At 39.4% G+C, this 24,503-nt stretch overlaps 1 protein-coding gene across 2 annotated transcripts in view; it reads right to left on the reverse strand.

Moving 5' to 3' along the window:
* Positions 1–23,889, reverse strand: part of LOC148351007 (cilia- and flagella-associated protein 44-like) — a 46,939-nt gene extending 23,050 nt beyond the window's left edge. For both annotated transcript variants that reach the window (XM_088355589.1, XM_088355588.1), the window contains exons 1-17: positions 23,702–23,889; positions 22,162–22,304; positions 21,713–21,875; positions 20,382–20,484; positions 20,092–20,308; positions 18,699–18,813; positions 16,242–16,406; positions 15,037–15,192; positions 14,921–14,968; positions 12,749–12,848; positions 10,985–11,079; positions 10,703–10,906; positions 9,333–9,443; positions 9,097–9,249; positions 6,806–6,994; positions 4,815–4,957; positions 2,336–2,615 (exon numbers count right to left, since the gene is read on the reverse strand). In XM_088355589.1, coding sequence (XP_088211715.1) covers positions 2,336–2,615; positions 4,815–4,957; positions 6,806–6,994; positions 9,097–9,249; positions 9,333–9,443; positions 10,703–10,906; positions 10,985–11,079; positions 12,749–12,848; positions 14,921–14,968; positions 15,037–15,192; positions 16,242–16,406; positions 18,699–18,813; positions 20,092–20,308; positions 20,382–20,484; positions 21,713–21,875; positions 22,162–22,304; positions 23,702–23,725 — 2,409 coding nt within the window. In that variant the 5' untranslated portion in view covers positions 23,726–23,889. The remainder of the gene's footprint in view (positions 1–2,335; positions 2,616–4,814; positions 4,958–6,805; positions 6,995–9,096; positions 9,250–9,332; positions 9,444–10,702; positions 10,907–10,984; positions 11,080–12,748; positions 12,849–14,920; positions 14,969–15,036; positions 15,193–16,241; positions 16,407–18,698; positions 18,814–20,091; positions 20,309–20,381; positions 20,485–21,712; positions 21,876–22,161; positions 22,305–23,701) is intronic.
* Between the last annotated feature and the right edge of the window lie 614 nt (positions 23,890–24,503).

The raw sequence follows: 24,503 nt of genomic DNA on the forward strand, positions 1-24,503 counted from the left end.
TGCTTCTGGTCCTATAAAGAAGGTGCTTACATCTTATCCACTTAGTATAGTTTAATAAGATACATCGTGTATATAAGCCTCCTCTCTCTTTCCCTCCGATGTCAGTGTTTGAAATTATGTTGGACTCAATTGGTCTATTGAATTATGTATATGTAATGTACGTTTACATAAAATTGTAATCATGCAAAACAATCCTCATCTCATATCATTAGCTGCACCGCTTATCCTCAGTAGGGTCGCGGGGGTGCTGGAGCCCATCCCAGCAATCATCGGGCAGTGGGCAGGGGACACCCTGAACTGGTAGCCAGCCAATCGCAGGGCACACAGGGACAGACAACTCGCTCGCTCATTCACACCTAGGGACAATCTGGACTGGCCAATCCACCTGAAATGCATGTCTTTGGAATGTGGGAGGAAACCGGAGTGCTCGGAGGAAACCCACGCAAGCACGGGGAGAACATACAAACTCCGCACAGGTAGTCCGGCGGCTGTATTTGAACCCACACAGGAGGTTCCCGAGACCTTAGAACTGTGCCGTACACACGCTAACCACTGCGCCGCCGTGCTGCCCTCAAAACAATCCTTATTTTTCTTAAATATACCTGTAATTTGATCATGTCTTTTTTCCAGTTAATGTAGAGGAATACAATTACATTTTTTTGTGTCCAAATTACGAAATGCCGTTATTGTCATGATTACTGATGTGACTCAGCTGTGCCCGCTCATTTGGCGCCACCCGTCGCGATTTCTGATTGGCTCCCTGTCACTATTTGAACTCAGTCCTGTCAATCCCCTGGTGACAGTCCGTCTGTGAATCTCCGTGCAAGCCTTTTTTGACCCTGACTCACGCCTCTCCCGTTTTTTGCTCCTGTTTGTCTCCCGCTACGATCTGTTTTGATCCCGACCACGTCTGCTCTCCCGTCCCGACTTACGACCTGTTTTTGATCCCGACCACGTCTGCTCTCCCTTCCCGGCTTACAACTCGTTTCCAACACCGACCACGTCTTGCTCTCCCAGTCCCGGCTACCGACCAGTTTTCCGCCACTGACACCGCCATCGCTTGCTACGGAAGATCCACTTCCGTGTTCGGATCACAATCTGAGTACAAGAGCGACTTGCTTCCCGTGCCCAGAGAACACCGAAACATGGGCACAGCCCTTCCTCTCTCTTTCAACAAAAGTTGTGGTGAACGTCACGCAAGTGGGTCCTGTTTCCGTTCTGGTCCTGACAGTTATATTTACTCTGTTACTCCCAAGTCTGTCAATGGGTATTTTGAAAAAATGCATGTATACATTAATTGATAGTTAATGTTTTTTTTCTTTTTATTCAAATCAATAGTGTGTTTTTGATAAATTACATTTTTTTTCAACCACTCCGAATCACTGTATAATACACAATGTCCCTGTAAGATCAATGAAAAAGGCTCTGTAAAGTGCTGTTTGAATACATATGGCTGTAATTACTATGGGTAACAAGAAATATTATTCTTAAAATTTGGGTATATTCAATAGTATTAGGCAAAAGCAAAATTATTCACTGTTGAGTCAACACACAAAAGAAAGCGAGAAGACATCAATGGATTTTGAATTTGCATGGAGGAGCGGCAGAAGCGCTCTTAAAAAAGAAAATCCCATCCCTTGCAAAATCCCTCCTCCGAGTCCATTCTTTTTATTACATATTCAGGGTTAAAAAAAACAGACCAGCTCTAAAGTGTCTGGTAATAAAAGAGCAGCAACATGATTGACCATTGGCAACAATTATATCCTATTTATTAATGTATAACATCCTTTTTTTTAACACCCCCCCAAAAAAACAAAGTTTTGTTGAACTTATACACAAAGTTGTACCGTATTTGTGCAATGATTTATTCGTCGAAAAACATGGCTAACCCAAATTGCAAGATATTGGTTGCAATGGGAATTGAACCCTAAACACTGGACCACCAGTGATACAGATAACAAATGAAAAGGTAAAAGACGTTATGTTATTATCACGCTGCAATTACCATGCCATTCTTCTCTGGTGCTGTAAAAATAGTGTGATATAAGATATACTTTTATAGTAAAAGTATAGTAGCACAGTCATTGTGTGAGAGGAAATCGAATGCCATTTCACGTTTCATTTGCATCACTGGTGATCAAGTGGTTAGGATTCGTCGCACTCACCGCAACAACCTGTGTTTGATTCCCTTTGCATCCAACTGCAATGTTTAAGCCAAGAAAAAGTGAAAAGAATTTTAAATAAAAAATTAAGAATACGTGCTACCTATGAGTGCGCATCATACACGGATCAATACGGTAGTTTTAAAAGTTCTTGCAAAAAAGTGTTAACTCACCCTTGGTGAAGGAACCTTTGCCTTATTTTTCTGCAAGGATTTTTGCAGCTCCTCAGGAGGAAGCATGCAAAAGGAGAATACGTTGCCGTCATCTCCTGCTGTTAGCACAAACTGATCGTCATAGCTGCAGCAAATATGGCGCAAGTGTCCGTAATTGCTGTCGTGAATGCTCAGTTCCCAGTACGCTTCCATGGATTTCAGTGCGTAATCATCGGCTTCCAAAGGATAAGCTCTGACCGAGCCTGAGTGCATGCCGCACAGCATCAGTTGCCCATTGGAGCTGTGGTAGAAACAATCAAAGAATTACAAATACGGAAACTATTATGCAAACTGAATCTTTACAACAAACACTCATATTAATAGTTCTTAATGACGTGACAACATGTGGGCAACCCAAGTAGTGAGTAGTGAAGTGGTTAACATGTTCGCCTAAAACGCAAAAGGTCTCCGGTTTGAGACTGGGTGAAAACATATGTTGGCCTGGAGATGAATGGGTGCCACTTGTCCAAGACACACGACAGGAAATGGTGCTCCTACGGCCCTAGTGGATAATGGATCCAACTAAACAACCAACCATATGAAAGCCACAAGTGATGCAATGCGCATTGTACAATGTGATACTCATTATTAGGGAACAAAATAGTTTATCCCCAGTATCAGTACTGTCAGACGCCGCTACCTGTCAAACCTCATTTTGGAAGAGCGGGATGACTCAGTACATGAAAATCAACAGCGACCAAATGATAAAGGTGCTTTATCCGAGTCAGACCAGGAGGCTTCTCCTACTACTTGTAACCATGGAAACCAGGACTATCTGTTTCATGTGGGGGAGCAAACATCTTCCCAAAAAACATCCTGTAGAGGGATGGGAGCCAGTAGGCTATACTTGCCCAAGACACACAACAAGAAGTGGCACCCCTACAATCCCGATGGTTTAGGAAGCTGTGAACCGCGATTATTTTGATTAAAATTCGTAATCTGGCGTTCAAAGCTCTAGTTTGGCTGTCGTTAAACATTCCCGCCTAAGTTACAACAACAAATGTTCACTGATGTACAAACAAACCCGACGGAGCTTTTATCGTCGCCGGCGAATTTAATCAAGCATGCTTAAGGACTGTACTTCGCAAATTCATTCAATACGTGGACTGAGCAACCAGGGGAAAAAACACTGGACCGTGTGTACAGTAATATCAAACACCTAGTAGGATCCGGCCATCTCTGTCTGTCCCTCACCCCCCCTCATACACCCCCCTCCGGAGAAAAACAAAGCCTGCAACAAGGACAATACAAACATCTTCTTTGTTCCTTGGTCTTCTTTGTTTTCTTTTATCCTCACTGTAAAATGTAAGCCTGGAGTGCAACGTCCAATTTCGTTGTCACAATATGTACAACCCATTTTGTAACAGTGACAATAAAGGTATATTCTATTCTAAAACCCCTATACACTGAGGAATAGCGATCTCTGGGACTCGTCTCAGCCGTCGAATGATGCAATATCCTCAGCAAGGAGTTTTAGCGTGCCCAGTCCATCCCTCGGCGTTACATTGCCTTAATTTGCCCTCCACTCATCGGATAAGGATGCACTCTTCTCAGCTTTTAGGGACACTCGTGGCCTTCTTTGGAGAGGATTTCATCCGGGAAATGGCGCCTATTTTCGCCGAGGGTTTATGGCATGCGTCCACTATTACCGAAGGGCGCATTTCAAGTGAAGTTCTCGCTCTGTCCTCCACTCACCAAGTAACAGTATGAGTGAATGAATGGTCTTTATTGTTATTATAAAATAGTACAACAAAATTGAAGGGCTTATCCTCTCAGCAATGTAGAGAGCGGTCAGCAAGTTGCACGCGAGTAAAGGGTTGAGCCAGGTCTCAGTGATGAATAAAAAACAGTTGGTTTTCCACGAGATGTGTCTCCAAGTCATCCGCATCATGGGTAATGGATCCAGAGTTGGTGAAATACAGACTTTACTGCTTGTAGTTGTGAGAGTTGTTCCGTGGCCACAGAGGTAGCTCTTGTTTCCTCTCCCGACGTCACCTCTGTATTTTCCCAGACCCGATAACAGTCCAAGGAGCACCTCGTGGTTTTGCCTATTTATCAGGGATGTTGTATCAATTTCGGTAGCCGATGCCCAGAAGTTCCTGTCGGCTGGTGTGTTTTAACGCCGATGCATGTGTGAGTAGAGTCCAAAAAAACATAGTTGGTGAACAAAAAAAGTACTAAATGGGAGAGCCAAAAGCCGCTGCATCCGTGCGCGCCACTATAGTGGATCAATTTTAATAAATACTTAGAAATTAACTCTAAAGTCACAAAAAACAATGCCTTACACTGATTGGCTCCCTGTCACTATTTGAACTCTCAGGTGGTGAAATGCTTTAAACTGAAAAGCCAACAAATTTAGTGTAGACCCATGATAACATCAAACCAAATCTGAGGGACCCATCCATTATGTATGTGACGTCCTATGCAAAATATCAATTACCTGAAGGTGACTGAACGAATCGGGTCGACGTCAGCATTATCAATAGCAAGGAATTCAAACGGCTCAGCAGGACATTTTTCGGAACTCTCGTTCTGAATCTCCGAAAACTTACAGTGGTATAAGAAACCAGAGTCATATCCACCCTAAAAACATATAAAATAGTACATTTATTTTGCAGCATAAAGTCTAGCTTAGAAACAATGCCTCACAAAACAGGTCCTAAAAAGGCTGCCCTCTTAGAAGAAATAGTGTGTACTTTTTAGCAACGACCAGTGGTAAAAAAACTTTTTGGGGCCCGACATCAATCCACACAATCATCCCTTGACTAGTTGCAAATAATGATACTTCCAGTACTTAAAGGGATAGTGTGTATTATTTGACTACGACCTGTGTGGTGTAGTGCAGGGGCCTCCAATGTGGTCTTCTTAAGGACAGCTGAGTAGCCCGGGGATCAGTTGTAAAAATTACTCACCAGTGTTGGTTCATTGTTATTTTCAAGTAAAATATTTGTAAGTGGTCAGCTGAGTCTATCTAACCCCACTTCCAATAATGAACCTGGTAATCGCAGTGTAACATAGAAACAACATGATAAGTTGTTCTTTTAGAAATGCATATCAAACTGGCAGCTTATAAAGTAGCTCCCAGCTTTAAAAAGGTTGCAGATCCCTGGTGTAGTGAATTCAAAAACGAGTGCTAAAAAGCACAAGAAAGAATAAAACTACAGACACTCAAAATGACCAAACTGCACTATTTTACTTTGGATTTTTTTTTTTGCCCAGCCTTTTGAGGTTTTTGGGTACCCTTATCCACAATTATGTCTGCTCCCTTTAGATAAGGCTTGTGTATTGGTAGAGGGGGAATTTTGCATCCTACAAGTATTTTTAGAAATGCACACTTATGTGGTAGTTCAGGTATCAATTTATTATCTGAATCAACATTGTTTTTTTTCATGAATTAAGTTGTTTTACCACTAGGAGGTTCTTAATAATACACACTGTCCCTTTAAGAAAAAAAGTGATTTTAAAGACTGGTCTAAGTAGGCTAACATTGCATTGCCCTTAAAAGTGGCAAAGATGTTGGAAATATTCTGGTCTTCTAATTTCTGAACTGCATAAAAGTTGATTACAGATTGAGGGGGTGACAATACTGTAGAATGATTCAAATACTTTCAACTTCAATTAATGTGTTCTTGTTTTTGGCAAGGTAATTGTGTTTATCTTTCCAAGTAAAAAATGTCTTATCCAATCGAAGATCATTTAGCTCATTTTAAGCACAATTGTTTGTATTTTAATTCCCTCCTTGTTTCCCTATATCTTAGAGGTAAGATCGGGCCTTATCAATTCAGCTCGACCAGACCCGAGTCGGGGGGTATATAAACCTGAACCCGCCCAAACCCGAAAGATTAACTTGATTTGATGACTGAGCCCAAAAAAAACCCCGAAGGTTTAATTTGCTGCCAAAGTCACACTTTACTTCGGCCGTGCCGTTTTGAGCGTCAAACTGTGCGTATCAGCTGAATTGCGCCGCTTTGGGTTTACTTGGGGCCAAGTCCCTCAAATCAAGTGTACACTGTGGCGAGAGAGAAGCCCGCCCGGCCCGACTTAATCATTGACATTTTAATCCCAACTCGGGCCGGGTTCGTGTCGAGTCGGGCCCAGGCCCAAGATCTTACCTCTACTATAGCTTTCCCTGCAGCACCAAAGTGATAAAGTTTGATTGGAAATAGGAAGAAAATTATAGTAAAATAAATAGGTTGTATTTAAAATGAGCAAAATTATCTGCCAACAGAACAAGATATTATTATGTTTTCTTTTTTAATTAACAAAGTGAACCACCTTACCCAAACCCTAATCCTACATTAATCAAAACCATTTATCATAAAATCTGTCAAACTTTTTCCATGTCATGGACTACAAAAGTGTGGATTGTGGACCACAAATGCCCCCCAGACTATACTGGCTTTAAAGATTCGGGTGTTTCTGTTTACAAACCACTGAGAGCCAGAACTGTCCAGGTTGGGAGAAGCAACCCCAATAGAGAGGACTTGGAGGCTCCGGTATGTAAATACGAGGCAGCTCCTCTTCTTCCTCTTCTTCTTCGTCATCATCGAGTTCATTGGCTTCTCGTTCCTTCCTTTTCTGTTCCTTAATTTCTAGTCTTCTCGCTATTTCCTTTTCTCTCTGAAAATCACACAAGCAGATCAAATTTCAGTGGGAATAGGCAGAAGTGTTATGAAATATGTTTAAGTTTGGAAATAATAAACCTCATTTTTGAAATGTGATATCCAAGTCATTTTGTAAAAAATAATATTTTTCAACTACCTGTATTCAAATTGTTTAGTTGCATTTATTAGAGCTAGACATAAGGTCCATAGTTTTTGTTAGTGTTGTTGCAATTGATTTTAATCTAAAGGACACAGCAAAAAAGTATAGTACTAACAACCTAAGTGACTTGCTTTACAATTTCGAAAGCTGAAATAGAAATAAATGTTGTTTTGCACAAAACTGGTTTAACACTGCTTGAAATAAGACCCATTGATGTTAGTGTAACATTTTGAAAGATACTACCTGGTGGTTCAGAGGTCTCAACACACAATCAAGTTGAGGTCAAGCTCAAGAATGCATTCATAACACAGCGGGTATCATAATAAGGGTCACTTTGGACAAAATTTCATATTTTTACGTATACCAATAGTAAATCTCTGAATTGATTGCCAATAACCTGGAAATTAGAGCTTGGTGCCTGCTAAGTTTATTGTGCTTTTTAAAAGGACATCTACAAAGGTGATATCCCATAGAATGATCAAAAACAATAACCTGCAGTGGTAAATATGTCCACTGGATTTCACCAAATCTGTATCTGCGGAATAACATTTATCCAACAGAGAACATTTGAGGAAACACTCATCTGGAGGTTATTTTCCTTCAAATAAAAGTCAAAGACTTGTTGTTTAAGGCAGTATGATTGCACTTGCGTGTGGCGCGGGATGTCTCCCTTAACCACAAAACTTGCTGTTAAACTAAGCTTTTTATCCCCAGTGATTGGAAATTATCAGTAAGCGCCTGCATTAAGAAATACAAACATAAAACATCGCACTTGGGTGTCTTTGCAAAAGTTTAAAGAAGTTTAGCTCTTCTACAATAGACAGCAAAGTTCCGAAATTCAATGACACATTTTCATTAAAAAATAACCTTCAAATGATTAAATCAATCAAATAATTTGTACTTACATTTTGATTGTGTGCTATTTTTTGACACTTTGTAGTTTGCATGAGTTTTCCTAAATTAAATAAACTTTAAAGGAAAGGAATTCCTTTGTTGTTTTGATTTTTTAACACGACATGACATCAATAAAAAAAATATTGAGGAAAAAAAACCTTACTAATTGTTGTACAATCAAATCTTAAACCATTAAATCATAAGTGTGATTTAATTGTGAGCATCCCAAAGATCCTCAGCCCGAAAGCTAAGGCACTGTTACGATGACTCATTAATTCCACCTGTGCCCCCTCATTTGGCGCCAACCGCTGCGGGCCCTGATTGGCTCCCTGTCCCTATTTACACCCAGTCCTGTCAATTCCCTGTTGTCAGTCCGTCTGCGAACCTCTGTTGATACAAGGCAAGCCTTATTTTTACCCTGACTCTTGCCTGTCCCAATTTTGATCCTGTTTGTCTCCGGCTACGACCCGTTTGGATCCCGACCACGTCTGCTCTCCCGTCCCAACTGATGACCCGTTTTTGATCCCGACCACGTCTGCTCTCCCGTCCCGGCTTATGACCCGTTTCTGACCCTGACCACGTTTTTGCTCTCCTGTCCTGGCTATCAACCTTTTTTTCAGTCCCTGACACCGCCATCGCTCGCTACGGAAGATCCACTTCCGTATTTGGATCACAATCCGATTGCAAGAGCGACTTGCTTCCCGCTTACAGGGAGCATCGGATCGCGAGCGCTGCCCTCCCTCTTTCTCTCAATAAAATTGTGAGAAAACGTTACATGATTGGGTCTACCCTGTGTGCTGGTCATGACTATTTAGGCCATAAATTGACTAGTCTGGTGCCCGAAACTGTGGTTCTCCAACCATGTGGCCCATTAGCTAAAATGGGTTCGATATCCCTGATGTAGAACACGAAAAGATTAAAAATCACCAGAAATATGTCTGGTAGTTAAGAATATAGGGATTATATTACAGAAAAACTGGAGATGTAGAGAAAAGAATATATGATTTAAGGCTTGTATTCCAACAGCATTATTAAATTTGCTTTAAAAATTATGTATGCCTTACCCTGATTCGAGATTTGATACTTTTGAAGCGGAAGGTTTTTCTGGGTAAATCAAGCAGTTGGTAGGATTTAGATGTCTGTTCAGTTTCAGGTTCAGGGCACGGGACCTCCACAACATGACCACTTAGACACAGGATTAGCAGACTGTTCTCAGCCTAGGTGGAAGTAAGGATTTCATTTGTTACATATTCCTGAAATAAAAGCAATGAGTTCAAAGATGGGATACAGACAGACTTACATGGGATTCAGGAGACCACTGGAGCAGTTGGACAGGTCCGGGAACACTGACAAAACCAATAGGCTCGTATGTTTCTCCAACGGTGAAGAAAAACACAGTGCAGTCTGAGCTCTTAGGATTAAGGCAGAGGTAAAAGATGAGTGTGACAATTTTAACACTATTAAAACCCCTGTTAAAAAATGAGTTAGAAATAAATAAAGGGTAAATCAACGTTTTAAAAAATATACAAAATTTAATAGGACATACATTGTAGTAAATATTCAATTAGTGGTTGGATAGCACATGCGCCTATCACGCAATAGGTCCCCGTTTTTGAGACCGGGTGTCTAGTGAGGGATGGGCGCCACCAGGCTGTACTTGCCCAAAACACACCACAGGAAATGGTGCCTCTACAATCCTAGTGGTTAAGGGATACACCCAACCAACATAACTAAATGATGAAATGAAATAAATTATGATTTGTTATTCACTGTTTCAACGATCTTTGAGAAAAAAAAAATCAAAGACATCATGGATATCATAGCAAGAACCGATAGCACATCTTTTGTCATTGCTCGCTGCAGGCATTACATGCACATCAGCGTAGATGACAGAGAGGACGTATTATTATCAAGAATAATTGGTGGAAAGACAGAGCTTGTAAAATTAAATCTCTCCTTTTCTTGCATTTGACTTCACCCAGTGACAGTGTGATTCAAAATGGACGGAAAACTCGGACCAAAACCTTGACGATTGGAAATCTCAGGTGGTGACATACACTGACCAAAAATCCAAACCGGATCTGATTTCTCATGGACCTTCACATCAAGGTTGCAGTAGGAATTGAATTATTCCTTTGATCTTGACTGAGGACTTCTGAATTTTAAGAAAACCAGCGATGACCGTGGATTCGGGATTCCCTAAATTGGAAAATTATTTTCTTTAAAGTGTATTATTGTGGGATTTATATTCTGAAATGAAAACAGAACAAGGTTGATTCTAAAATCCTATCTGTGCACATAAAAGTTCCTTTTTTGTGACAAATAATAGGTTTGTCAACTGAAATTATAGCGGATAACCTTGCAGTAAAATTAAATACTGTAGAAATAAAACACAATTAGTAAACCAAGATTAACCAAACGTGGACTTCGCATTCAGACCTTGAACCAAGTAAGTGTTCCTTTACTATAATTTATGTCTTGTCCATTGTTTATCAAATTGTCGGGTAGTGTTTTCCTCTACTAATGTTACCACTTATAGTACCTAGAAATAGTCCAGTAATGTAATTCTTCTCTGCCTAACAGCATAGGTGCTACACTATCATATTTGAACTGATGAGTCAGTTTAACATCCTGTAGTGATGATTAGCTCTAGGACATCTGCCTTCTTACCCCAGTGGCCAGGACCGTTCCATCGCAATCATACGCAACAGCAGTTACAGGAGCGTTATGGGGCTTGAAGGCTTGTTTAAGACGGAGCTGGGCTTCGACATTTTGTCTAGTGACCACTTGAAGGCCCGAGGGGTCATAAAGTTCCAGTAAGCGCACCACTCCATCTTCAAAACCAGTCACCAATAAACTTCCACTCTGGATCACCTGGAAATACACAAACATAGTAAGATGTTTGCTGTTTTTCATCACAAATAACACATTTCCCTTTACCGTAAAACTTACCGACGGTGGGGCCCAATGCAGAGCAGTTCCGCCTCGAGTAAAGTGGCTGCAGGTAAGCTCTTTTTTTGCAAGAAAGTCAAAGACTCGGACTGAACCTGGACAAAAATTAGGGTGGTTGAAAAAGTACCGTATTTTCCAGACTACCGGTATAGGGGGAATTAAAAAAAACAAATTGGCCAGAAATTGAAGGTGCCCGTTATATACCACAAAATGCATACAGTATGTTTACATGTGCATTATTACACAAGGACTGGCTCGCAACCAATTGAGAGAGTCCCCTTCCTAGTGACTAAAGATGGCTGGCATTGGCTCCAGCGCACCCTGCGACCCTAGTGAGGATAAATGGTGCAGAAAATTGATGGTTTTACTGTGTATTATCATTATTGTGCAATGATTGATCAATCAAAAATTATTGTTGACGTTATTGCAAAGCATTGTATGCAATGGGAATCAAACCCAGATCGTGGAGGTGAGAGTGACAAAATGTATCCACTAGACCACCCGTGATACAGATAACATACAATAAGGCATTGTCACACCATGTGTACTCACAGTGCCAGAAACGGATGTTAGAGAATGGAAAAAAGAGAAGATTCGTCCGTGAAAGGTAAATATAAACACAAAGTCCAATTCATCATCAGATACACCAAAGAGTTGTTTTCCTCGTTGTGCTTTTTTTGCGTTTTTTATCTTTCAGGATGACTTTCTGTTTTCTCTATTCTTTACTTTTGTTTCTGGCACCGTGAGATAAGTGAAATAAGTAGGCCTTTCGTAGTTTTATTTGCATGCGCCTTCAAGTCCAGCGTGCCTTACATATGGGAAATACATAAGAAATTAACAATATTTAATAATAATAATTCTAAGAGTAACATTTTAATTTTTATGTAATTTCTATTAATTTCTATGTAGTCAACTTTTACTTGACTATTTTAAAGTAAAACTCAACATTTTACTGTACTCTCAGTCAGCATGAAAATGTTTTTATTATTTGTCAGCAGATAATAAATTGTTCCATCTGATAAGAAAATAGACTAAAAAACATTTATTTTTGAGGAAAAAGGAATGAATAAATCCTGAGCTGGTGCTGATGTCTTCATAGGGGATTTGAATACACAATTCCAGCTCAATAATATATTTTTTATTTCATATTTATTCCTGAACAAAAATCTCCTTAGATTTGAATCCAGTCTGTCGTTTGAGGTGTTCTTAACCCTCAAGAACCCATGGGTCATAATTTTCAAAAGAAGAAAAGGGTTATTAGGTTCTCCAGCTTTAAACAATTAAAAGTAGGAATTTTACTTTATAAGGTATGTGTTAACAATGTTCAACTCAAGTCAAATAGCCTTTTAACTTTTTATTCCCACCGGGTCTATCTGCTTTAATCTTACTTTTACTTTTAGCAAAGCTGTCAAGGCAGTGGAACACATCAAGTAGGAGGAAAGGAGGTCGAGGGGTGTTGGAGATTGGCTTTATATTCAAAACCGCAGTTTTTTGTTCGTGTAGCATGAAAATAGGGAAAGCAATATTAGGCCTGTTTCAAGTATAGTCCAAACACCAACGGACCAGTGGTTAAAAGAGATCCACCCACCCAACCACCCATTGTTTACCCACCACTAAAACTAAGTCATTTTCTTTCAAGCTAGCGAAAATTTCTGTTCAGCAAGGTTAGATCAAATGGATCGTAGAACTGGATAAATCTGTTTTGTTCTTTCTTTTTCTATCTATTTTTAAGAGCGTGTGATAAAAATACAGTACGCAACTTACGATCGGAAGCAGTCGTAGCCATGAGATAGCTCATCTTTGATACATCAAGGCCGTTGATTGGTCCAGCGTGGAAAGAACACAGGCAGGCGGGATCAGGAGTCTGTTTCGGAGATACCATGTTACAACTTGAAGGGACATTGTGTATTATTTATCACCTTCTAGTGGTAAAAAAAAAGGTGAACTTAAAAACAGTAGACAACTAAAAAACAAAAAACAAAAAAAAATGTTTAAAATATTTTCATTATATAAATTGACAACTTCGCAAGAACTATAAATTTGAGACTTGAGTGATTGGCACGTTGAATGAATGAATGAATGTGAATGGTCTGCTTTTCAAGTCAATGAAGACCTCCCAAAAGCGCTTTACAACGTGCTTCACACAGAAGAGAACACTTTTCTCAAGGTTAAGCATGTCAATATGATTTAGGTACTGACAAAAAAAAACTAGCACAGAAAATGCACTTTAAAGAAAACATCGAAATCGCAATACTGGTCTGAAAAAAAAATTGCAATTCGTTTTTTTTCCCTAAATCATGCAGCCCTACGCTACATGACTAAAAATAAAATAGAACTAAACAAAAATGTTAACAACACAGCATCAGAAATATTCCACTGTCTTGAAATGGTTCAGTCCATTTGATTTGATAGCATTGCTCTGGAGCTAGGGTCATTGTAAAAAACATCTTCGTTATTTAACAAGAAATACACATTGAATTTTGTGACTTTGTAGATGGGAAAATTAAAAAAAAAACTCACAAAACTTCAATGAATCATCTAAAAAATTTACAACTTTATTTGCAAGGATAAAATCAAAAATGTATTAGAAATAAGCTAATATATTTGCTACTTTAACAAGTGACATTTTTAAAATGTATTTCTCATAAATCAGTGTCTCCTTTCTTAAAAAAATGTTCCACCATGTGAAAAATATATTTAGATTAAGTAGCCGTAATCGCAGTTTTACGCAGCCCACATGTTGATGAGGATGTTGAAAAATACACAAATGTCCCAAATTTGTAGCAAAGAGGCAACTTTGCTAAAGCTATAGTATCAATTTGAGAGTCAAGAAATTGTCACCCTGGAAAAAAACAAACTCACAAAATTACAGGAAATACATGTAAAGATTTGTGACGATGTAAAGCGGAAGATTTTCAAGAACAAAGCCCCTCAAAATTATTATTAACAATCTCACAAATTTACAACTTTGTCTGCATGAAAGAAATTGCAGATATGGGAAATAAGCTAATAAATTTGCTATTTTAAGAATTTATTTTTTACTTTAACTCTTATAAATGTGTGTTTCTTTTCTTAAAACAAATATCCCATCTGATAATAATGGCCATAATCATTGTTGTAAGCAGCCTACGTGTTGACGAGGATGTAAAAAAATACATATATGCCCCAAATTTGTTGCAAAGTGGAAAATTTGCAAACAAACAAAACTCACGCATTTACCCAAAATACATGTGAAAATGTGTGACTTTGTAAAAAGATTAATTTTTAAGAAAAACTAAAAAAATTATTAATAATTTTACAAATGTACTACTTTATTTGCAAGAAAAAGAATCACAAATGTGTGAGAAATAATCAACTAAATGTGTTACTTGAAAAAGTCAAAATGTGTTTACTTATTTCTCATAAATGTATGTTTCTCTTGTTAAGGGATAAACCACTTAATTAATAAAAATAAGATGATCCGCAGGTTCGAGAGCGTTCTCCATTTGGGCCCTGGTGCTGTGGAATGCTCTTCCCCCTGAAATTTGATCTGAAACCTCAGTGGAAATGTTTAAATCTAAGCTTAAAACACACTTCTATTCTATAGCATATGAATAGCCTATATTTTATGTTGACAAAATCTGTGTATTATTTGTTATTGCAACATCCATTGCAGCCTGGTCATCCTGGAAGGGGGATTACTTCAGGTTTTTGAGTTTTTCCTTGCCCTCATGTAGGTTTTAGATCAGGGGAATGTGTAATAATAGTCTGTGGTTTGCAATAAACTGTGGTCTGTGCAGCCCTTTGAGACTCTTTGTGATGAAGGGTGTCACAATTAAACATGACTTGAAACGTGTGCAACCATGTTATGAGAATGCTCAAAAAAATTCTGAATGTCCCAAATTTGTCGCCACCATTGTTATGTTTCAAAATCATCAAGCATAAAGTGAACCTTACTGAGTACGTAAACGAAAGGTCCACCTTCCAAATGGCTCCATTAGAATCCTGCCAAACCAAAGAAAAAAACATTCACTTAAAATGTCCCAGCAGACAAACATCAGGTTATCTCTGACCTGAACAAACCAAACAGTAGACTCTGCCTGTGAGCTTTTCACAACTGAAAAGATGCTAACATGGCGTCCCACCATGAGCTCATTCATGGGCTCTAACTCAAACTTGCTGTTCTCGGTGGTAGTGTCTGCAGCATCGATGGTCTCAAAATCCCAGCCCTGCACAGTTAAAAGAAACACAAGCCCTCAATAGATGGATAAAGCAAAATGACGATACTTTTTTTTAACTCTGATCTTTTGGATCGCTACTCATTGATCCAAATTGGACACAATGACAAAATGTCATGTATCTAGTCAGGGGTGTCAAACTCATTTTAGCTCAGGGGCCACATGGTAGGGAAAAAAACGTTTTACAGTGGCTAGACTAGTAAATTAATGGCATAAAAAGTGTGCCATAGCTGGAGAGTCTTTTCTGAGGCTCACATTTAAATTATGATTCATAAATGTAGGACTTTATAATAAAACAACTATTGACTTTTTTAATTATTTAAAAGGCTGCCTGCTTTTTATTTTTTATTTAAATGAAGATGTTGATCTGAATATGGAAACTAAGCTGTTAAGATTTCATCTCGATTATAAAAAGGAGCCAAAGCTTCATTAAACTTCTGCAAAGGCACGAAGTTGCTATTTTTTTAATTCAGTATTTTTCATATTGCCTTAAACAGCTCATCTGTGACTTTGAACCTAAGTAAAACAAGCGTAATGACCGGGCTCCAGAGCCGCTTGTACACAGAGGCAGATATTTATCAATTTTGATATTATTTGTTAGGGGTGCCTTGACACAAATCCTAGGTAAAGACACTCATAGATGCCTTAAGTCCAACTTTGTAATTTTTTATAGAAATCAATTCAGGCATTTTTGGAGCCTATAAATCACATACAAACACATGCACAGAAATTGGGATTTATATAGTAGTATAGATTTATATTTAGATTTGATAAATTTAGATCTAGGTTTAGATTTACATTAGATACATAACATCATTTTCCCCAATGTTCCCTGGTTGAATATGGGTAGTCAGCAAATACAGCTACAGTGGGTGCTTTGTGAGTGGTGTCTGGCTTTGGCAACATCCAGTGGACATATTTATAACGTCAAATCAATGTTTAGCTCATTTTTCTTTTGTGCTTCTCTCAGCATTGTCTCGCAGGCCACATCAAATGATGTTGCGGGCCATGAGTTTGACACATGCGATCTATGCATTTACCCGAATCATTCCATCAGCGCCAAAGGTCATAAGCTGTCCATCCTCCAAGGAAAAAGGCTGCGCAACTCCTGCATGACAATTATGTCCTCCTTTTGCGCAGAGCTCCACTTTAATAGCATTTCCGTCCCACAGCAGCAGATTCCCCCAATTTGAGCCAGACAGGACCTGTTGGGAAGGACAATGGTCTGATAACAAAATTCCTAGTGTTTTGTTATTATGTATGCCCTTGTAAGCCACACTCGAAAAACGGTTGGGTCCAAACAAATTCATCACTTGGGTTAATTTGACCCTACCCTTTAGGTTGTTAAAAGAAAAAAAATCCACCTCAAAATTTGTTATTTTATTTGATAACAAAAAAAATAATATTTGTTTAAAAGGACAGTGTGTAATATTTAACCTGTAGATGTCTGTATAGTGTACTGTTTGTTTGAAAAAACTAAAATTAACTAAAATTTTTTAACTAAAATTGACTAAAATGCACAATTTTATTTCTCTTTATTTACCCCAGCCTTTTTGAGGTTGTTGAGCACCCATAGCAGTAAAAATGTAGACAATAATGTCAGCTCCTTTTAGGCGAAGCTCATAGTATGTTAAATTTCTCGCCCTTTGAGTATTTTATGAAATGTATATAGATATATATATGTGTGTATATATATATATATATATATATATATATATATATGATGTTCATGTGTTTTGTTTATTATTTAAAACAAAATAGGGCGTTTTTTTTACAAATTATGAATATTGCTGTTTTTTACTAAGTGGAGGCGCTTAATCATACACACTGTATCTTTGATTCGACAAGTTGCATTATTTTGTTTCTAAACGAGGTCATCCCAGCTCCCTCCGGGCAGCGGGCGGGGACACCCTAAAAACTGGTTTCCAGCCAGTCGCAGGGCACACAGTGACAGACAAACAGTAACACTCAAACCTAAGGGGCCGGTCACACAGACATTTGCGGCTGAATCACGGCTAAAATTTTGCGTTTTTTTTTTGCCCGTGGTTGCCCGGGATGGAAAATGCGCAAATTTGGCCAACCCGCCGTTCATCTGTGGTATGGCCGGAAAAAAGACGCCGGCGACTGTTCCGCTTCCTCATCGCGTCGTTTCTGCGTCATTTTCTCGTGTGGAGCCGGTGGTGTGCCCAAATTCGACTCCTACGCAACACATCCACCCCCCCACCCCCCCGCGTGAACGCGCATTCTGCTGCGATCGCTTCTGTTGGAAGCGTGCATTGACGTTGGTGACTTTTTCATCCGCGTTGACAAACGCATTTTGTAGAATACGATCGCACTTTATTGTTTAAATAAAAGCGTTTTATAGACAAGGAGTTTAAGTGTTGTTGGTCTATCTTCTTTAGTCACTATCTATTATCGATCATTTCATAATACGCTATAAAGCTTAGGAGCCGGGATTCTTACTCTCGGCCAAAAGGCCAAGTTAAGGTCCTGGCTTTAAAGCCTTGTTGCGACCAATGCGAATGCACCGAAAGGTTTATTCGAAATGAAGAGAAACTACGCTGACGGGGATCCATGTTCACCCCCTTGACGTCACGAGCACAACTGATGCTCGGCATTCGCGCTGTTTATACGCGGAGAAAGGCGTTTGACTGTCACACGCGTAACACGCTAATTTCACGTAATAACACCGCGATACAGGCGCAAAACATGCTATTACCATGCTCCACCCACGATTACCCGCTGAAATTTCCCGTCCTACCCATGTGTAAGCACGCCCTGGCCGCGGCCAGAGCACGTCGTTTGCGCGTCATTTCCGCGTCATTTCCTCGTGTTGACCACGTGTGCGGCACGCGGTTTAACACGTGCTCAAACTTTTGAGCAGCTCAAAAGTTTTGAACGCGGCCAACCACGTGAAAATTTCCGACCGCGAGTAAAGCACTGCTCTATCTCGTCTATATCGCGGTCCCTTAACGTCCAACAGCGCTCAACAGCATCTGCTTCACGGCCAGGAATTTCTGGACGTGGTTCAGCCTCAGTACGCTCGTGAAAGACTGTGTGCCCGCGCTCTGAAAGTTTGAGCAGTGCCAAATTAATTCGCGCTGCCACCTGCGCGCGAATTTTCGACTGCGTGTTAAGCACCGCTGTATCTCGTCTGAATGGCGATCTTAGTGCATCCAATGGCGTCCGCCTCAAAGGCAGAAATTTCTGGCCGTGATTCAGCCGCAAATGTCTGTGTGACCGGCCCCTTAGGACAATTCCGAGTCACCAAATAACCTGCTACGCATGTCTGGAGTGCCCAGAGGAACCCACGCAAGCAGAGGAAGAACATGCAAACTCTGCAAAGTAAGCTGGATTTGAACCCATGACCTCAGAACTGTGCCACAGACACGCTAACAACTCAACAGCCATGCTGCTTTCACTATTCCAGTCACATGTAATGTTCTGAGAAAAACAACCGAATAAAACAACTAATAAGCAGGACACAGGACAAAGACCTTTCCATCAGGAAGTTCAATGTAGCCTTCAATATCTGTAGCAGCAGTCTTTCCAAAATGGCCAATAAGGCCCTCCAATTTCAGACCAGTGAATGTGCTGGCCATTTTCCAGAACCTGGGGAAAGGATGAATTTGAATGTAATCAAACATGGGATTTTGGACTACAAATTACATTTAGTTTTATCTGCAACAGAATCCCACTAGGTACTTTGTATTATGTCTCATCTTAAGACATCCACCCCTGAAAAAAATATAGTGCTTGTCACGTGGGATTGTTGCTACAAGTTAGCGTATCTTTAAAAACATCAGGTTTCCCCCACTTTCTGAAGCATGATTTGAATTTATACCAAGCAAAGACTCTGTGGCGCAACAGTAGTGCCAGATGCACTCCAGATCAGAAGATTAAATGTTCAAAGAAAAAAATGAAACGAGAGGAAAAAAACAACCAAAAATAATCACATTTCGGCCATCAGTTGTTAGGCTTAGAAATCTACCCAGGGGCCTTTGCAAAAAAATCTGATGGCCCTGCCCTGTAAAATCAGTCTTTGAAACCTGTCTGTTTAGCCAGTCAGATTGCAATTCGGTGTCTGAAAGGCCTTTAGAGGGCCTTGAATAACATTACTGGTTTCACAAACTTGACTGGCTAGGCAGACGTAATCCACCAAAGCGATCACGCCAATAGCTGTTAGAACTGGTGCACCAGATTATAAGGCGCATCCCCCCCAAAAAATAGTCTTTTCTTCATTTATAAGGTGCACCGGACTATGAGGTGCATGGAATTAAATCTGAAGTAAGGACTAGGGTTGCACAAAAAAAAGTAAAAGAAAAAATAACCTTATTTGTGCATTGATTGATCAGAACGGAAATAGAACCCAAGGCGAAAGGGCGTTGGGTTTTATAACATCACACTATTTTCAGCCTCGGTACCAAATTGTAGATGTTGCATTTGTTGTCCCTAGTGGTCTAGTGGATAGGATCCACGGCGCTCCCTTCTGCAATCTGGGTTTGATTTCGGCTGCATCCAGTATTGTTTAATCGAGAACAATCATCCATGTCCCTGGTGGCTAGGATTCGGTGCGCTTACCAATGCTATTGGGTATGATCCCCATTGCAACCGAAGATATGCATATGTGGTCAGTGGTACTGTATAATTTAGCGACTCAATCAATGATTGCACAAACATGGCAACGCATTTACAATTTAGCCTGTCTATAAGGCGTGCCGCACTATAAGTCGAACATTCAAATTTCTGGCCAAATTAGGTTTTTTTAGTGCACCCTTTAGTCCGGAAATACTGTCATTTAAGTGGTAGTTTAATATCCCCCACTCAAAAAAGTAATTCAGAAGTTACTCAGCATGTTTTTATGACCCAATGAAATATTGCAATTTTTACTTGATATGTCCTGATCCTGATGATGTCAATAGGCCAGGGTTGTATGGAGAGAAGGTGACTCTGTAAACCTCCTGAGAAATAGCCTTGCACCTGAGCACCACTTCCTCCTGAATCCAGTTCCACACAGTCAGCATGTAGTCAGGTGCACTGCCCAAGCTGGCCAGGAGGGTGCCATCACTGTTAAAGTTCACGGAGCAGAATGCAAGTTCTGTACCCTCTATGCACAAGAACACAAACATAAGCTCTCAAAGGGAATAAGTGCAACAAAGATAGACTGTGGATCTATTCACCTCTCAGGATGCGGTATGCTTGTAATGAAGGATATTTATATACTATAAGGAAGGGTTTTCTTCCCTTTTCGGCCACAACCATATGCTTTTTGTCATGGCTTACCTGTAGAAACACAAATCATGAGCTGGTACAAGCTACATTTCATTGAGAAAGGTTGCAATCAATCAAATTGTTGCCTTTTTTGACAAAACCTCAAATATACAGGGTGTCTATAAAGATTTGTATTATTTAAAAAATGCATTAAATGTCAACAAAGTAAAAAAACAGTATCCATTTAAAAAAAAATATATATATACAAGGGTTAGAATAAAAAAATGTGCAAAGTATATCATGGAATCTAAAAAGCAGTTTTGCATTTATTTGGCAGAGGGCGGACGACTGGAAGCGGGTAGGAAAAAAGTTCAGTCCTGACAGCCTGAAGAAAGAAGCTGTCCTTGAGCCTGCTGGTTTTGGCTCTGAGAGACTGCAGTCTTTTCCCTGACGGCAGCAGATTTGAGGGGCTGTGAAAAGGGTAAGTGGGGTCACCTGCAATCCTGGTGGCTTGACAGGTGAGGTGAGAGTTATGGATGTCAAGGGGTGGTGAGGGGGACATCAATGACCCTTTCTGCTATTCTCATGATGCGAGTCTTTCGTCAGGACGAGGTAGAGGCACCATACCACACGGTGATACGGCTGGTCAGAAGGCTCTCGATGATGTCTCTGTAGAATAAGAGCATGATGGGGCCTGGGGCACTAGCTCCCCTGAGTTTGTGGAGAAAGTACGGGCATTGGTGTGTTTTTTGCCAAAGATGTGGTCGTTTTTCTTTGCCAAAGATGTGATTAGGACTCCAGGAAAGGTTCGTACAGATATGTACACCAAGTAACTTAATCCTGCAAGCCCTTCCCACTGCAGCACCAATGGTTGGAGTTGGGCATGCTCGGTGTGCGCCCTCCTTGGTCTTCTCTACTTTCAGGTGGAGATTGTTGTCTATACACCACTAGGTAAGCCTGCAACGCTGACCTAAAGCAAAGGATGACTGATGCCGTTGCCACAATTGAAGAGGTTATGCGACAAGGAACATGGCAAGAAATCCAGTGCCCTCTTGATGTGCTTCGTGCAACAAATGGTGACCATGTAGAAGTGAATTAATATAGGTTAAAAAATACATTAATAAACACTGAATACAATAGAATAAACTTGAATGAAATATCCAACCAATTGCATTATAGTTCGTTTTTGAAATTGTAAAGAGACTTTATGGACACCATGTATTACTGTTATATACGTTGACTGAGTTTGTTATCATAGGAAGGGTTTTTTTTTTTCATGTGGAACATTTTAGTTGCTTACCCCAATGGCGCCAATTCCACCACCGCTAAACGAACGCAGGTATCTTTGCTGCTTGCTGCACACATCAAACAGGACTAGAAGTTGACCTGCTATGTACACCAGAGTCTTGTCATCCAGCAGCTGCAGGTTTGCTCTCCGGCCACAGTCATAGCCAAATGAATGACTTCAAAGGGAATAAATTAAATTAAAAGTAGAATTGTTATGTTTAGAATTGTCTTTATTGTTATAATGAATAACGTAGTGAATGTTTTTGCAATAAGATTAGATGTTGAACTCCCTGATAAACATGTCGTAAAGGACACAAAAAAGAAAAATAAGAGGAAAAATAAATGATAGGATAAATAGGAAAACATTTACATGATAGTGCTTGGTGACTGGCCTAAGTTTTATGTGCATCAGAGCAAGAGTGTAATGATAAAATAGTGCAATGACATGAGAAAAATAATTACGAGAGGAACAGGAGGTTCTCTGGAATTTCAGATTCCGGTGTGACGAAAGGCTTGGATTGAAGCTCCTCATAACTGTAACACATGTCAATGGGTATTGACGGTTTTTTGTCAGGGTCCTCCTCATCCTGAATGTCTGTGCCCTCCTGTGTATGAGAAAAATTATTCTTCACTAAATCAGCATGTTATGGCATAAAGCAGGGAATTCGGGCAAACACTTCTCATAAATCAGAGCTATCAAAGAAAAAGACTACAGACACACAGTGGCTTGACAAGAGTCATAAGATGTCTTCTCAATGGTTATGTGCACCAGACCCATGTATTTGTGGTATTATAAATACAACGATACTGTATAAAACACGTTGTTGCCCATACTCAAATATTGCTCAACAAGTCTGATTTACACAAAAAACAAAAAAACTCCCACTGGCTTTAAATGTAAGATAATGCACAGAGGTAATTTTGTCTGCCTTATTTTGCTACACTGCACACCTGTCAACTTGACGTTTTCCGTGTTTTATTTTCTGCACGATAATCTATTTTCTCCTAAATACACTGCTGCTGATAATAAGCAGCACTGACTTTACTGCAAGTGGGGAAATAACTGAAAGATGCTGAAAGAATAGATTGTGTTGTTTATTTGGTACGTAAATTAAACTTGTTTGAAGAAAGTATCCGTGTTTTAATTCTACAGTCTATCTATTGCTGTAAGTAAATTGAGGTCGCGTTTTGTGTGTCTATTCTTGCTTAATAAGGGGAATTGCAATAATTAAGGGGAGCGATTGGCTGAGGTTGACATGTATGAAATTGATACAAATAACAATCGAAAGAATATTGGCTGGGAAATACTGCAACCATTTATTTACTTAAATCCCAGCTTAAAACACACACTTATATTCTATACCTTATGAATTACCTATATTTCCTGTTAACGATATCTGTGTATTGTTTGTTATTGTAACATCCGTTGCAGTCAAGTTATCTTGGAAGGGGGATTACCTCCTGTGTGGTCCCTTCTCAAGGTTTCTTCATTTTCCTCATGTTGAGGTTTTTGAGTTTTTCCTTGCCCTCACGAAGGTTTTAGATCAGGGGATGGTGTCATAACAGTATGTGGTTTGCAATAATCTGTGGTCTGTACAGCCCTTTGAGACTCCTTGTGATTAAGGACTATACAAATAAACATGACTTGACTACGTTTATGTACTGTAGAGGGACACAGCATGCATTACATCATGAATTTGTTCAATCACAATTACATTGTGCTATTATCCATTACTTATTCGTTCATACAAAATACACAAGGTTAGAAATCACTACTGCACAGAGTATGCACATTAATTAATCCTTCTCCAGTAACGTCATCATCGGGTTGAATTAAGACAAATTTTGTGCAAGCCGTTTCTGACTTCTTTTTATTCTTTTTTTAATCAATCACATTATTTTAATCTAATATGTAACATTATGCATGCATTGTTGTTCCATATTTATTCTCAAAATTACAAGTAAGTTCAATAATAAAGGTAAAGAAGAAGATAAAACTAACCTGATTGGGGTTATCCTCAGCCATTTAGTATAAAAGTAACGCCGAAAGGGGGGAAAGGAAGAACAAAGATACAAAAAGAAAGATGTTTTACATTTTTTTAAATTCAATTATTTGTTTAATTACATTTTTTACTTATTAGTTCGGATTAGTTTAGTTTTCCCAGAATTTACAACACGGTGAATTAAGTATAAACGTATTGCTGCACACATAGGAAGAGTCCTACGTCAATGACGTCATCATTAGCGTCATAATCAAACATGAGGTGGTCGAGTTGGGGGAAACAACCGACCAAAAAACAATGCCAAGATACAAGAAATATATTCAGTTGCGCCCAGCAAAAAGTAAGAGTACAGGCAAGATTTTTTTCTTTTACTGTTCTTATCCGTAGGCGTGTCTGAGTTTCTTGTATTGTCCATTTGAGGTCGCTATTTAATAGTGATGAAAATGTCGGCTCTTTTTCGACTCAATCAAAAGAGCCGGCTCTTTGGACTCCCAAAGGGGTCTTCAGGTTGTTTATAAAGCGAAAAGAAAAAATAAGTGAAAAGTTAGGGGGGAAAAAAAACAACAAAAAGAAGAAAAAAGTAAGAGAATAGATAGAGGGGGGAACAAAGAAAAAAGCAAGAAAAAATAAGTTAAAAAATACTGGGGAAAAGAAGCAAAAAGGAAACAATTAAACGGAAGAGGAAAAAAGCAAGGAAATAGTTAAAAGCCAGGGGAAATGAAACAAAAGAAGGAGGAAAAATAAACAAAAACAGGATGAAACAAAAAAGGAATATAAAGCTAGAAAAAAAGAATAAAAAAC

This window comes from Urocampus carinirostris, chromosome 16 (assembly GCF_059441175.1).
Source record: "Urocampus carinirostris isolate Australia breed hairy pipefish chromosome 16, RoL_Ucar_1.0, whole genome shotgun sequence".
Taxonomy (NCBI): Eukaryota; Metazoa; Chordata; class Actinopteri; order Syngnathiformes; family Syngnathidae; genus Urocampus; species Urocampus carinirostris.